Genomic DNA, 15,320 nt, shown 5'->3' with positions numbered 1-15,320 from the left:
TGTGCAAAGGCCTGGAAGCAAAGAGCTTGACTCAATTTGGAAACTTCAAAAAGTTCTGTGTGGCTGGAAGTTAGAACTGGGGGGAGGGAGCATGCAGAGAGATGAAGTTCGAGAGGAGAGACAGTGACCAGCTTGTGAGCTAGTTTTACATAATAAGTAGTTTAGACTTTATCCTGCAAACAATATGATAGAGATCATTAGAGGTGGCCAGAGGATTGGAAACAACATGCTGTTATTACTATAAGAGAGAGAGAAACACACAGGAGCACAGGTAACAGTTCAATTACTGAACTGATACCTTCTGTTGTAGTATAGAACCTGTATCTTCCAAACCATTTTACTTTCCTGTTACAATTCTAGCAGAATTCTAGCAGATTCCAGTTTTCCAGTCATTGTAAAGAATAGTATCCAATAAAAATAGCAAATGTTGTTAAAATTGTTAGAGCCGTCTTCAAGAGTCAGCTCACTTCTGTCAATGAAACGGACACTTGACTATTATGATCAATTGATATCCTGAGAAGACACTTTTATCCTCTTGCTTTCAAACCACTAGACATTTAATATTAAAATTGTTTTCATTGCTTTTTTGAAAATTAATTTTTAGATTTATATGACATGAAGTCATTATACTTATTCACTCTTATTTCTCATCCCACACAAACAGAAATGTACCTAAATATCTTCATTTTAAGCTTTTAAAAAATATCTTTGGAAAAGAAAAGGCCATGGTTTTCCTTATTAAGTTGTTCTACCACTTAACCTATATATGTTTAAACTTATGTCCTAAAATTTAATGGCTCTTATTTTTCCAAATTATTATATAACCTACCATATTTTAAAAAACCCAATCTGTTGATTTATTCCATAGTCCCTTTTGTAAGCTAAAATTTTCTGTTTTCTGAAAGTATTTTCTGAGTTGTAATCATTTTGTTTTAACCTCAGTATTAATGATATATAAATCCTCTTTGGTAGAATCCTGGATTGTCTATGCTGAAAGGAAGAATTAGTAGTAGGTTTAATGAGAGAAATTTTATTATTGTCTTTAAGTATTTGATTATTGTGCCCAGTTAAAAAAATAGATTCACAGTGCTAATGGTTGTTTAGTTTATAGAGTAGCATAAGGTAAATAATTGTATTTACTTTACAAGAATTAAAGAATGGCATATTATTTTTATGATGTTATTGTTAGGTATATAATGTGATTTTTTTTAAACAAGATTTTTATGGCAGAATTTCTATAATTGTTCTAAAAGATGAAGTTTCTTAAACATTTTTCCTTGTGTATAGTGAATTGTTAACACATTTAATTGTAATGTCAGAAGTTTGTATTCCTTACTGTAAGTAATGGTGTTATAAAACTTATGTGTTAGCATTATTGTTTTTATTTTTTGAATAAGAAATGTTACACGGTCAGAAAAAATGTATTTAGATTTTTAACTTTACTTTTCTCGGATAACAATTCTTAAAGCATTGTACTTTTTTCCGCAGATTGATCAGACTGCCGATGCAAGTTTTTTGGGCTGGGTTATTGCTTCTTTTAGCCTTGGCCAAATGGTAGCTTCACCTATATTTGGTTTGTGGTCTAACTATCGACCAAGAAAAGAACCTCTTACTGTTTCCATTTTCATTTCGGTGGCAGCCAACTGCCTGTATGCATATGTCCAGGTTCCAGCTTCTCATAATAAATACTACATGTTGGTTGCTCGTGGATTGGTGGGATTTGGAGCAGGTAATATGCATGGATGTATATTTTTGGTTGTGTTGGACTCACATTCATCCTGACATTTATGGCCTTCTCTCATCTAGGGTCACCTCTTCTCAATCTCCTATATGACAGTCAACATACAGATGTCTCATTGCAAATATTTTTCCTATCATTTTGCCTTTGCTTATGATGTTCCCATTACCTATAGTTTCTCTCTTCTGTTCCCATGATTCTTCATCCTTCAAGATTCAGTTCAAGTTCCACCTCTTCCATGAAGCTTTCTTAGGCTACACTACTGTTTCTCCAACATGTCTCTGGCATTTGCTTATATACTGTTTTGCACTGTTTAAATCCCTTATCACCAACTAGCTAGTAAACTTAGTGTAATTAGAGACAATCTATGACTTTTGAAAATATTCTCTAGCCCCTAGCAGAGTCTCTTCAACATAAAAGCTCAGCAAATTTTTTTGACTCAAATTTTTAGGATTTGTTTTTATAAACATGCAGAGTGGGTAGCATATTTCTTTTAAAACAGTGTAGCAATTAGTAGTACTCCATTCACTCAATGCTTTCTCGGTATTTAATGATGAAAAAAAGTTTCTTTCCTGTATGCCATTTTTTCATTCATTCACATCTTTAACTGTGTTTTCATATTAGTAAAAGCAATATTTTCCATTAATTGATACATTTGTTCACTATACATGCCTTGTATAATCATAAAGAGGAAGCAGTAACTATGTTGTAGGTTAATATTTCTTCTTCTGTATAGAGCCAAATTAAGTTGAATTTTTATAAACTGGAGAATATTTTGTTTTACTTTGCATTATTGTGTCTTTTCTTAGGAAATGTAGCTGTTATTAGATCATATATTGCTGGTGCTACCTCTCTTCAGGAAAGAACAAGTTCCATGGCAAACACAAGTGCATGTCAAGCATTAGGTTTTATTCTAGGTCCAGGTAGGTGTTGTTCACTTATCATTACTTGGATTTGAATTGGGAAAACTTTTGAGGTTCAAATGTTAGATGCAATTCAATTATAAAACCTCATAGCTGAATGCAAAGGGAAGGAAACTGATATTTTTTGATCTAGCAGTGAGGCTAGGCTCTTTATATGTGTTAACTCATGTTCCCTAAATTAAATGTTATTAGTCCCACTGTACAGATTAGGACACCAAGGCATAGAGAATCTAAGTAAATTATCCAGGCTCACCCTGATAGTAAATGGGAAATATGATATTCAGACCTCACTGTCTGATTCCAAAGTATACGTTCTGTCAGATAATCATTTACCTTGACATCTCAGCAAGAGTTTGCTTTTCTTTTCCTGTTTATGAGAAACAAAATTCTTTTAATTGAAGGATTTGAGGAAAGTTATAGGAGGTTTTTTCCCCTTTTGCCCATACCTTTAAGACTTTTCTAAGGTTGAAGAAAATGAAAGAGTTTAAAAAAGATTTACTAGTCTCTTCTTCTTTCCAGGCTTTCATACTTTAATGAATATAAAAATATATTAATGAGATTTAATATTTCCCTAAGGCCAATTAATTTTCTGCTAAATGAGTAGAGAAATTAATTTTTTATGCCTAGCATAACTTTGAAAAGCCATATAATTGGCCCATGGTTTTAATATTGCAGTTATAAATAGCATCAATTTGAATCCAACTCAGTTTACTTCATCATTAACACCCCAACCTCCAGTTTCCATTACTTCCATTACTTCGCTTCAACAGAAGAAAGCCTAATTCCTAATTCACCAAAATCTAGTATTTTAGTTCAGTGTTCTGGAATAAAATATAAGCAGAAATCTAGAACAGTTGAACCTATTGCCTTACTATATACATGAGGGCATAGTCTGGGTCTTTTTAAATTTACCATTCTACCCTCAGTTTCTAGCACAGTGCATGGTATAGGCTTAGGTTCTCAGTAAATATTTTGGCAATCTAAAAAGCATTTTAAAGATTATTCACGGGGCTTTCCTGGTGGTGCAGTGGTTAAGAATCTGCCTGCCAATGCAGGGGACATGGGTTTGAGCCCTGGTCTGGGAAGATCCCACATGCTGCAGAGCAACTAAGCCCGTGTGCTACAACTACTGAAACCCGCGCTCCTGGAGCCCGTGCTCCTCAACAAGAGAAGCCACTGCAATAAGAAGCCTGCGCTCGCCTCAACTAGAGAAAGCCCACGTGCAGCAATGAGGACCCAACACAGCCAAAAATAAATAAATAAGTAAATAAAAATTTAAAAAAAAGATTTTTCACTAAAACATTTTGTATTAAAGATGAGTAAATGTAGGCCTGAAAAGATTAGATGACTTTTCCAATAATAACCACATCAATAAGCACAAACATTTATTGACTGCTTACCATATGCTAGATGCTGTTCTAAGTGCTTTAGGTGCAGTATTTTACTTAATCCTCACCCTAAGGTTACATGTAAAGTCCTGGCAGAATGAGATATAGAATCTAAATCAGGAGAGCAAACCAGTACTTACCCAATCTGATTTTTACCACAGATCCAAATTGAAAATGATATTAAATATGTATAATTTAAGTACCATATACACAGTAATATTTTAAAATATTGAGTTAAAATGTCACAGTTTCTTATAATGAAATTGATTAAACTTTAATAATTTACTTATGGAAGAAATTGTATAACTTAAATTTCATACAGAGATGTATTTTAAAAAAAGAAAATACTGACAACTTATGTTAGGTATAATCCCTTGTGAATGCCTGTACATCAGTGCTTCTCACCCATTTTTTATGTTATTGTCTCCCTAAGGAGGCTTTTTAGACATTTCTTTCCTAACCACTCCATCCCATGAAATTTTAATACCACAGACCTATATTGTATGTGTTTTATGTACTGTATGCATATCTGTGCTTTATACAGAAAAAGAGTAAATGTTTTGCCTCTCCCCACCAAGAACCAATTTTCTTGCCCCTGTTGGGATGTCTGATGCAGATGGATGATTCCATATATTACTTCCAATTCTCTGGTAAATATTTCTCACATTTATTTTAGCCTGTGCCTCCCATATAATAATTAATCTGTATACATTTTATTTTAATAAGTTTTTCAGACTTGTTTTGCACTCATTGGAGAAAAGGGCGTGACATGGGATACCATTAAGCTGCAGATAAACATGTACACAGCACCAGTTTTACTTGGCGCCTTCCTGGGAATTTTAAATATTATTCTGATTCTTGCTGTATTAAGGTAATTAGATAGAAATGATAAAACTACTCTTATAGATTGTGAAATTAAATAAACATTATCATTGTTGGAGAATTATTTCTATGATGTCTTTAATTGGTTTTTAATGTCTAGTTGTGTTCATATTTTCTGATCAGCTAACGCATGTGGTACTGATAACTAAAATAATAGATGATGAATAAGAACAGATTATAAGGTCTTTAAAGATTCAAGGTTTGGTCTTGGTTTACTAATGATAGACTTCTAAGTAGGGGAAATGGCATGAAAGCAACATTTTAAGTAGATTAATGATTAGGTTCAACCTTAGATACAAAAGTTACTCATAATGTGTATCTCTTATCTTTTATATATTAGAAAAAAATTTATAAAACTACAGAAGTTTTGTTACTTTATATTTCTTTGGAGTGTTTTATCCAAGAGTCCAAAATGTTTATAAATCATGTTAAAAATCATTGGAAAACTTCAAATACTGATTAAGGCAGCTCATGTGTGCTTTTGGATGAATTGAGTTTTTTTTTCATTTTATATGATAATATAATAATTGTAACTTGTATTTTAAAAATTTTATCAGTTATATATCATAATAATTTCATTACTCAGAAGACAGTAAAAGAAACTATACCAGAATGTGAAAAAATAGAAAGCTAGTAATAAATTTAAACTATTATCTATTATACTAAGCCTTTCATGGATACAATATTTATGTTTTTCTTTTAAGAGAACATCGTGTGGATGACTCAGGACGACAGTGTAAAAGTATTAATTTTGAAGAAGGTACTATTAACCTGTTTGACTAAATTACTATAATATTACAAAGTGTTTCTAATGATTCTGTCTCTTTGATATTCACTTGAATTTTGTCTCTGAGGACAATACAATAGGTAATTGGGGAAGATCTTCAAAGTTGAAAGTTAGCTAAGTTGATTTTTTTTAAAGGCATGCCTATATCAGTGACTTGGTGTGCACAATTGGTAAGGTTAAAACCATTGCTAAAAATCACTTCATCTTGTTTTCAAAAAGCCAGTATCCTAAAATCCTTGAGATCTTTGGAATGATTTCAGTATTATTGCTACCAAATGTATCTTTCTGTTTCAAGTATTTCTTTATTCGCTTAATCATGGGAATAAGTATGGTTTCTCTTTTGTATTTTTATTCTTTTGGTATACTCTACAAATACACATTTTCATCCTTCATATCTTTCTCTGACTCATAAATAGGTACCCAGTCTGGTAAGTAGGTATATTTTACTAAGTAAACCATTATTTAAGTACTCCTTGTTATGTCCTCCTTGGCGATTGTCCCCCCATGCAAAAGAATGCAATTTAGTCCTTGTCCTCAAGGAGTTTATAAAGTTTTGGAAAAGACACTGTTAATTTTACCAAGTTCTTTGATAGACATTTTATTTAATTTTTACAACAAAACTTGTGGAAGGTAAAGTTAAAAGTAGTCGGGTTGGGCTTCCCTGGTGGCGCAGTGGTTGAGAGTCCGCCTGCCGATGCAGGGGACGCGGGTTCGTGCCCCGGTCTGGGAAGATCCCACATGCCACGGAGCGGCTGGGCCCGTGAGCCATGGCCGCTGAGCCTGCACGTCCGGAGCCTGTGCTCCGCAACGGGAGAGGCCACAGCTGTGAGAGGCCCACATACCGCAAAAAAAAAAAAAAAAAAAAAAGTAGTCGGGTGGAGAGCAGAGTGGTGAGGAGCTATAGCAAATTTTGAACAAAGGAGAAGTATGATGATAGCCAGATTGCAAGTGAGGCTAATCCAGATATGTAAAGACCTGAACTACAGCAGTAACAGAATGGTGAAGGGATGAGATATGAGCTTTTGAAGAAAAAAAAAAAGATTCTGACAGGTTGGATAGGGAATACTAAGGAATGGAGGGGCTTGTTGAAGATGTCTGCTGGGTTTTGATTCTAGATAATTGAAAGAATGAAAGAAGAAGAATTTAAGAAGGGACATTGGCTGAAAAGATAAGGTGATTTCAATTTGTTTCAAGCCAAATATAATGCTACCCTAGAACAACTAAAAAATTCCAGAGGCATCTGTAATTTTGGCAGTAGAGATCAAAGCTAGAGATAGAAATTTGGGAATCATCTAGTGAAAAACAGTACAGCAACAAAGAGAGAGTGACAGAAGGGAGGAAAGGAAGGGGTAGATGAATCAAGTGTGGCAAAATATTGTTGAATCTAGGGCATAGATGGATAAGGATGTGTTTGAAAGTTTTCAAAATAAAAAGAAAGAATGAGTGGTGAGGAAGTGCCGGCAGTGGGTTTAAGCTACTTTTTGGAAAAGGTGTAAGACAGGATGCTAACTTAAAGGACCTATTTCTCTACCTCTTTAAAGGTAAAGAGAATGAGCAAGTTAAAGAGGGTGAGGTTGAGGGGCTGAGAAAGGGAAGATACACAAGAAATCTTTCATAAGTTGAAGGGGATAACCATATAGATCCTTGCTTTATTGACTTTAATATGCTTAGAAAGCACCTGGGAACCTTGTTAAAATGCAGAGTCTGTTTCAGTAGGCCTGGGGAGGGAGAATCTACATTTATAACAAGCTCCCATGGGAACTGATGCTGCTGGTCTATGAACCACACTTTGAGTAGCAAAAACATACAGCTATATTGTCCAGTGTGGTAGCCACTAGTCATATTGGGCTGTTTAAACTTAATTACATTTAAGAAATTCCTCATTCTCACTATCTCACTAGCTATTTTTTTTCTTTTTTTTTTTCTGGCTGTGTGGCGTGGCTTGCAGGATCTTAGTTCCCTAACCAGGGATTGAACCCGGTCCACATAAGTGAAAGCGAGTCCTAGACACCGGACCTCCAGGGAACTCCCACACAAGCTACATGTCAAGTGCTTAGTTAATGGGTATATGTGACTAGCAGCTAGCTGTACTGGACAGTAGAGAGAAAGAACATTTCCATCACGTCAGAGTTCTATTGGACAGCACTGCTCTAAAGCACAAATGAGAGTTTAAAAAGGAGAGATCTGTCTTCTTTCATAAGATTTCTAAGTCCTTCAAAATAATTTTTTTAAAACAAAGATCATTTTTAAATTTCAAAAATGTTTAGATAAAACATATCAAGTTGTTCCTGTTATTAAAGATGTTATCATGGGATAGGATTTAATTTCCAATTACACAGTTTTTTAATCAATATGTAGTGTTTTCTTAAAATTCTTATAATTAGGATACCTAGTCAGTTCCCACAGTTTAGGATGCAACATTTCTGAGTCTCCCCACTAAAGCTAGCACTGGTTGGAGGCTGCAGAAAACTAAACACATATGAAGTAAACTCCAGTCTAACTTGGGGCAATGTTGATATTTGATTCAAAGGAGTAAAGACTGGCTTCTAGGTGGTGATTGAGAATCAGGGAGGTCTATCCAAAATAATTTAAGGCCCACAGGGACCAGAGTCTACCCCAGAAAAGGAACTGGACAAAGGTGTGACTGGTTTTCTTTGTGTGAAAGGGAGGTCATAGCCCTATGTCGAGTGTCCAAGGTGCTTAATTGCCCCCAAGTATAGCAGACTATTTTCAAATCTCACTTATTATTGGAGGAAGAACTCCTCCTCAGGAATCCTGAGATATAAAGGCAGGCACTATTATGAAAAAATTATAGAAATTTATTGTGTCTTAGGAAAATCACCCCACTTCTGCTACACATACACTTAAAGATAACATAAATACATTCTTGTATTACTTACCTGGTTTACTCTGAATAAGTGGGTAAATTATAAAATAGCATGATGGATGTGTATACATACATGTATCAATACATGGCTTCACATTTCTCAATTACATCAGATATAGCTTATATTGAGTGTGTTACTTAACCATGTAGTTCAAGATAAGTGAATATCTTAACTCATTTGCCTTCCTAATTTATAAAACCACCATCAAATCTTGGTAGTTCTTTGCAAAAAATATAAATGATAACATAAGGACTTAAAAAATTGTGGTTAAAAAATAAGGATATTTACTAATAGTAATTCCACATACTGTTAAAATTCAAACTATATATCCATTGAGGTGAATCATAGAACTGAGAACTTATTTAATAAACTCTTTGAGGTCTTCATGAAATCCATGTAACTTTAAAATTTAGGTAAGGTAGAAAAAAATCTGCAACTGAAATTTAAAGCAAATGTAGTATTTAGTATGAGATCATTTTATAGAATTCTATGGACATACATTTCTGTTTTTGCTTGAGAGACGCCAAATAGAAAATTTGAGCATTTCCTGTAGGTAACAGAATTGAAGTGTATGTCCTGGGAAGAAAATTCACTTTAATTTTAAATGCCATTTAAAAGTTATTTCTGTTATGTAAACTGTTAACTTTTAAATTGCTTTGAAAGCCTAAAAAATGATTTTAAATGTTTAGTCATTGAATTTGCTATGTATAATTTTACAGTATTTTAGTGTCATAAGAAAAATTAGCTGTGTAGGTAATATAATTTTTCTTCTGTTTACTACAGCAAGTACAGATGAAGTTCAGGTCCCCCAAGGAAATATTGATCAAGTTGCTGTTATGGCCACCAATGTTCTGTTTTTTGTGATTCTGTTTATCTTTGCCCTTTTTGAAACGTAAGTTTTTTTCTGTTTTCATCTAAATCTGATTGTGTAAATAACCTGTATTTCTTAATGCAATATTAATCAGGAATATAGATGTTCTCAAAACCTTATGTAAGGCATATTTTTCTTATCATGATGTAAAAAGCATATATAAATTTTTTGCCTTTAACTTGAATGTAGTTAATTCTCTGTAATCTTACTGCCTTATCTTCCTTCCTTATAAGGGAGTCTGTTTCACTAGTCTTTCTCCCTTTCCTCTGAGTTTTATGATAAATATACTTATAAAACTTTGTGTATTAATTTAATTTACTTTAAGCTATATAGCTCCCTACATATGTATGTTGGGTTCAGTCTAGAGATTTTAACTCTGTTTAAGCCCTGATCCTGAAAATACCTAGTATATTGCAGAATCTCTGCCTTGTGTAGGCTTTGTTGACCATTAGTTATCATATGGCTTTTTTTGTTTTTTAATTGGAGTATAGTTGCTTTACAGTATTGTGTTAGTTTTTGCTGTACAATGAAGTGAATCAGCTATATGTATACATACATCCCCTCCCTCTGGGGCGTGCCTCCCACTTCCCCCATGAAACCACCCACCTAGGTCATCACAGAGCATCGAGCTGAGCTCCCTGTGCTATATACAGCAGGCTCCATTAGCTATCTATTTTACACATGGTAGCGTATATAAGTCAATCCTAATCTCCCAGTTCATCCCACCCTCCCCTTCCCCACCGTGTCCACATAGCCGTTCTCTACATCTGCGTCTCAATTCCTGCCCGAAAATAAGTTCATCTGTACCATTTTTCTAGATTCCACATATATGCGTTAATATACGATATTGTTTTTTTCTTTCTGACTTAATTTACTCTGTATGACATACTCTAGGTCCGTCCACATCTCTACAAATGACCCAATTTTTTATGGCTGAGTAATTTTCCTTTGTATATATGTACCACATCTTCTTTATCCTTTCATCTGTTGATGGACATTTAGGTTGTTTCCATGTCCTGGCTATTGTAAATAGTGCTGCAGTGAACACTGGGGTACATGTGTCTCTTTGAATTATGGTCTTCTCCAGATATATGCCCAGGAGTGGGACTTCAGTGTCATATGGTAGCTCTATTTTTAGTTTTTTAATGAACGTCCATACTGTTCTCCATAGTGGCTGTATCAATTTACATTCCCACCAACAGTGCAAAAGGGTTCCCTTTTCTCCACACCCTCTCCAGCATTTATTGTTTGTAGATTTTTTGATGATGGCCATTCTGACCAGTGTGAGGTGATACCTCACTGTAGTTTTGATATGTATTTCTCTAATGATTAGTGATGTTGAGCGTCTTTTCAAGTGCCTCTTGGCCATCTGTATGTCTTCTTTGGAGAGTGTCTATTTAGATCTTCTGCCCATTTTTTGATTGGGTTGTTTTTTTTTTGATATTGAGCTGCATGAGCTGTTGGTATATTTTGGAGATTAATCCCTTGTTGGTCATCACTTCATTTACAAATATTTTCTCCCATTCCGTGGGTTGTCTTTTCATTTTGTTTATGGTTTCCTTTGCTGTGCAAAACCTTTTAAATTTAATTAGGTCTCATTTGTTTATTTTTGTTTTTATTTTCATTACTCTAGGAGGTGGATCCAAAAAGACATTGCTGTGATTTATGTCAGAGAGTGTTCTATGTTTTCCTCTAAGAATTTTGTAGTGTTTGGTCTTATATTTAGGTATTTAATCCATTTTTAGTTTATTTTTGTGTATAGTGTCAGAGAATGTTCTAATTTCGTTCTTTTACATGTAGAGGTCCCATCACCCAGCACCAGTTATTGAAGAGACTGTCTTTTCGCCCTTGTATATTCTTGCCTCATTTGTCATTGATTAGGTGACCTTAGGTGTGTGGGTTTATCTCTGGGCTTTCTCTCCTGTTGCATTGATCTATATTTCTGTTCTTGTGCAAGTACCATACTGTCTTGATTACTATAGCATTGTAGTATAGTCTGAAGTCAGGGAGCCTGATTCCTCCAGCTCCATTTTTCTTTCTCAAGATTGCTTTGGGTGTTCAGGGTCTTTTATGTTTCCATACAAATTGTGAAATTTTTTGTTCTAATTCTGTGAAAAATGCCATTGGTAATTTGATAGGGAATGCGTTGAATCTGTAGATTGCTTTGGGTAGTATAGTCATTTTTACAGTATTGATTCTTCACATCCAAGAACATGGTATATCTCTCCATCTGTTTGTGTCATCTTTGATTTCTTTCATCAGTGTTTTTTAGTTTTCTGAGTACAGGTCTTTTGCCTCCTTAGGTAGGTTGATTCCTAGGTATCTTATTCTTTTTTGTTGCAATGGTAAATGAGATTGTTTCCTTAATCTCTCTTTCTGATTTTTTGTTCTTAGTGTATAGGAATGTAAGAGATTTCTCTGCTTTAATTTTTATCCTGCAACTTTACCAAATTCATTGATTAGCCCTAGTAATTTTCTGGTGGAATCTTTAGGATTACCTATGCATAGTATCATGTCATCTGCAAACGGTGACAGTTTTACTTCTTTTCCAATTTGTATTGCTTTTATTTCTTTTTCTTCTCTGATTGCCATGGCTAGGACTTCCAAAACTATGATGAATAACAGTGGTGAGAGTGGACATCCTTGTCTTGTTCCTGATCTTAGAGGAAATGCTTTGTTTTTCACCATTGAGAATGATGTTTGCTGTGGGTTTGTTGTATATGGCCTTTATTATGTTGAGGTAGGTTCCCTCTATGCCCACTTTCTGGAGAGTTTTTATCATAAGTGAGTGTTGAATTTTGTCAAAAGCTTTTTCTGCATCTATTGAGATATGATCATATGGTTTTTATTCTTTAATTTGTTAATGTAGTGTATCACATTGATTGATTTCATATATTGAAGAATCCTTGCATCCCTGGGATAAATCCCACTTGATCATGGTGTATGATCCTTTTAATATGTTGTTGGTTTCTGTTTGCTAGAATTTTGTTTAGGATTTTTGCGTCTGTGTTTATCAGTGATACTGGTCTGTAATTTTCTTTTTTTGTGATATCTTTGTCTGGTTTTGGTATCAGGGTGATTGTGGCCTTGTAGAACGAGTTTGGGAGTGTTCCTTCCTCTACAATTTTTTGGAAGAGTTTGAGAAGGACAGGTGTTAGCTCTTCTCTAAGTGTTTGATAGAATTTGCCTGTGAAGCCATCTGGTCCTGGACTTTTATTTGCTGCAAGCTTTATAATTACAGTTTGAATTTCATTACTTGTGATTCATCTGTTTATATTTTTTAATTCTTCCTGAATCAGTCTTGGAATGTTGTACCTTTCTATGAATTTGTCCATTTCTTCCAGGTTGTCCATTTTATTGGCATATAGTTGCTTGAAGTAGTCTCTTCTGAGCCATTGTATTTCTGTGGTGTCAGTTGTAATTTCTCCTTTTTTCATTTCTAATGTTACTGATTTGAATACTCTCCCTTTTTTCTTGATGAGTCTGGCTAATGTTTTATCAATTTTGTTTCTGTTCTCAAGGAACCAACTTTTAGTTTTATTGATCTTTGCTATTGTTTTCTTCATTTCTATTTCATTTATTTCTATTCTGATCTTTATGATTTCTTCCTTTCTACTAACTTTGGTGTTTTTTGTTCTTTCTCTAGTTGCTTTAGGTGTAAATTTAGATTGTTTATTTGAGATTTTTCTTGTTTACTGAGGTGAGATTGAATTACTATAAACTTCCCTCTTAGAACTGCATTTACTGCATCCCATGAGTTTTGGGTTGTCATGTTTTCATTGTCATTTGTTTCTATGTATTTTCTTAAATTTCCTCTTTGATTTCTTCAGTGATCTCTTGGTTATTCAGTAGTGTATTGTTTAGCCTCTATGTGTTTGTGTTTTTTACAGTTTTTTTTCCTGTAATTGATTTCTAATCACATAGCATTGTGGTTGGAAAAGATGCTTGATATGATTTCAGTTTTCTTAAATTTTCCGAGGTTTGATTTGTGATCCAGGATGTGATCTATCCTGGAGAATGTTCCATGTGCGCTTGAGAAGAAAGTGTATTCTGCCGCTTTTGGGTGGACTGTCCTATAAATATCAATTACATCTATCTGGTCTGTTGTGTCATTTAAAGCTTGTATTTCCTTATTTATTTTCTGTCTGGATGATCTGTCCATTGGTGTAAGTGGGGTGTTAAAGTCCCCCACTATTACTGTGTTACTGTCGATTTCCCCTTTTATGGCTGTTAGCATTTGCCTTATGTATTGAGGTGCTCCTATGCTGGGTGCATAAATATTTATAATTGTTATATCCTCTTCTTGGGTTGATCCATTGATCATTATGTAGTGTCCTTCCTTATCTCTTGTAACAGTCTTTATTTTAAAGTCTATTTTATCTGATATGAGTATTGCTACTCCAGCTTTCTTTTTTTTTGCGGTACGTGGGCCTCTCACTGTTGTGGCCCCTCCTATTGTGGAGCACAGGCTCTGGACGCGCAGGCTCAGCGGCCATGGCTCATGGGCCTAGCAGCTCCGCGGCATGTGGGATCCTCCAACACTGGGGCACGAACCCATGTCCCCTGCATCGGCAGGCAGACTCTCAACCACTGCACCACCAGGGAAGCCCTCCAGCTTTCTTTTGATTTCCATTTGCATGGCACATCTTTTTCTGTCTCTTCACTTTCAGTCTGTATGTGTCCCTAGGTCTGAAGTGGGTCTCTTCTTTTTTATTATTTTAATTAATTTATTTATTTTTGGCTGTGTTGGGTCTTTGTTGCTGCGTGGGCTTTCTCTAGTTGTGGCGAGCAGGGGCTATTCTTTCTTGTGGTGCATGGGCTTCTCATTGCAGTGGCTTCTCTTGTTATGGAGCACAGGCTCTAGGCACACGGGCCTCAGTAGTTGTGGCATGAGGGCTCAGTAGTTGTGGCTTGCGGACTCTAGAGTGCAGGCTCAGTAGTTGTGGCTCACGGGCTTAGTTGCTTAGCAGCATGTGGGATCTTCCCAAACCAGGGATCGAACCCCTGTCCCCTGCGTCGGCAGGCAAATTCTTAACCATTGTGCCACCAGGAAAATCCCTGGAGTGGGCCTCTTGTAGACAGCTTATATATGGGTCTTGTTTTTATATCCATTCAGCCAGTCTTTGTCTTTTGGTTGGAGCATTTAATCCATTTACATTCAAGGTAATTATCGATATGTGTGCTCCTATTACCATTTTCTTAATTTTTTTGGGTTTGTTTTTGTGGGTCTTTTTCTTCTCTTGTGTTTCCCTCCTAGAGAAGTTTCTTTAGAATTTGTTGTAGAGCTGGTTTGGTGGTGCTGAATTCTCTTAGCTTTTGCTTGTCTGTAAAGCTTTTGATTTCTCTGTTGAATCTGAATGAGATCCTTGCTGGGTAGAGTAATCTTGGTTGTAAGTTCTTCTCTTTCATTACTTTAAATATATCCTGCTACTCCCTTCTGTCCTGCAGCGCCCTACTTATATATGTTGGGTTCAGTCTAGAAATTTTAGCTCTGTTTAAGCCCTGATCCTGAAGAAAGCTAGTATATTACAAAATCTCTGCCTTGTGTAGGCTTTGTTGACCGTTAGTTACCATATGGCTTTTTAAAAAATATATTTATTTATTTTAAAAAATATTGATTTATTTATTTATTTTGGCTTTGCTGGGTCTTAGTTGCAGCACATGGGATCTTTTTAGATGCAGCACGCGGACTTCTCAGTTGCGACATGTGCACTCTTAGTTGCAGCATGCGAACTCTTAAAAGTTGCAGCATACATGCGGGATCTAGTTCCCTAACCAGGGATTGAACCCAGGCCCCCTGCGATGGGTATGCAGAGTTCTACCCACTGGACCACCAGGGACAT

At 35.3% G+C, this 15,320-nt stretch overlaps 1 protein-coding gene across 2 annotated transcripts in view; it reads left to right on the top strand.

Moving 5' to 3' along the window:
- Window positions 1–15,320, top strand: part of MFSD8 (major facilitator superfamily domain containing 8) — a 42,519-nt gene that overhangs the window by 18,476 nt on the left and 8,723 nt on the right. For both annotated transcript variants that reach the window (XM_060105845.1, XM_060105853.1), the window contains 5 exons: window positions 1,489–1,729; window positions 2,548–2,661; window positions 4,776–4,920; window positions 5,636–5,691; window positions 9,390–9,498. In XM_060105845.1, coding sequence (XP_059961828.1) covers window positions 1,489–1,729; window positions 2,548–2,661; window positions 4,776–4,920; window positions 5,636–5,691; window positions 9,390–9,498 — 665 coding nt within the window. The remainder of the gene's footprint in view (window positions 1–1,488; window positions 1,730–2,547; window positions 2,662–4,775; window positions 4,921–5,635; window positions 5,692–9,389; window positions 9,499–15,320) is intronic.

Source organism: Mesoplodon densirostris, chromosome 1 (assembly GCF_025265405.1).
Source record: "Mesoplodon densirostris isolate mMesDen1 chromosome 1, mMesDen1 primary haplotype, whole genome shotgun sequence".
NCBI classification, from domain to species: Eukaryota; Metazoa; Chordata; class Mammalia; order Artiodactyla; family Ziphiidae; genus Mesoplodon; species Mesoplodon densirostris.
The sequence above is the reverse complement of the archived record's forward strand: the minus strand, read 5'-3'. Positions and strand labels throughout refer to the sequence as shown.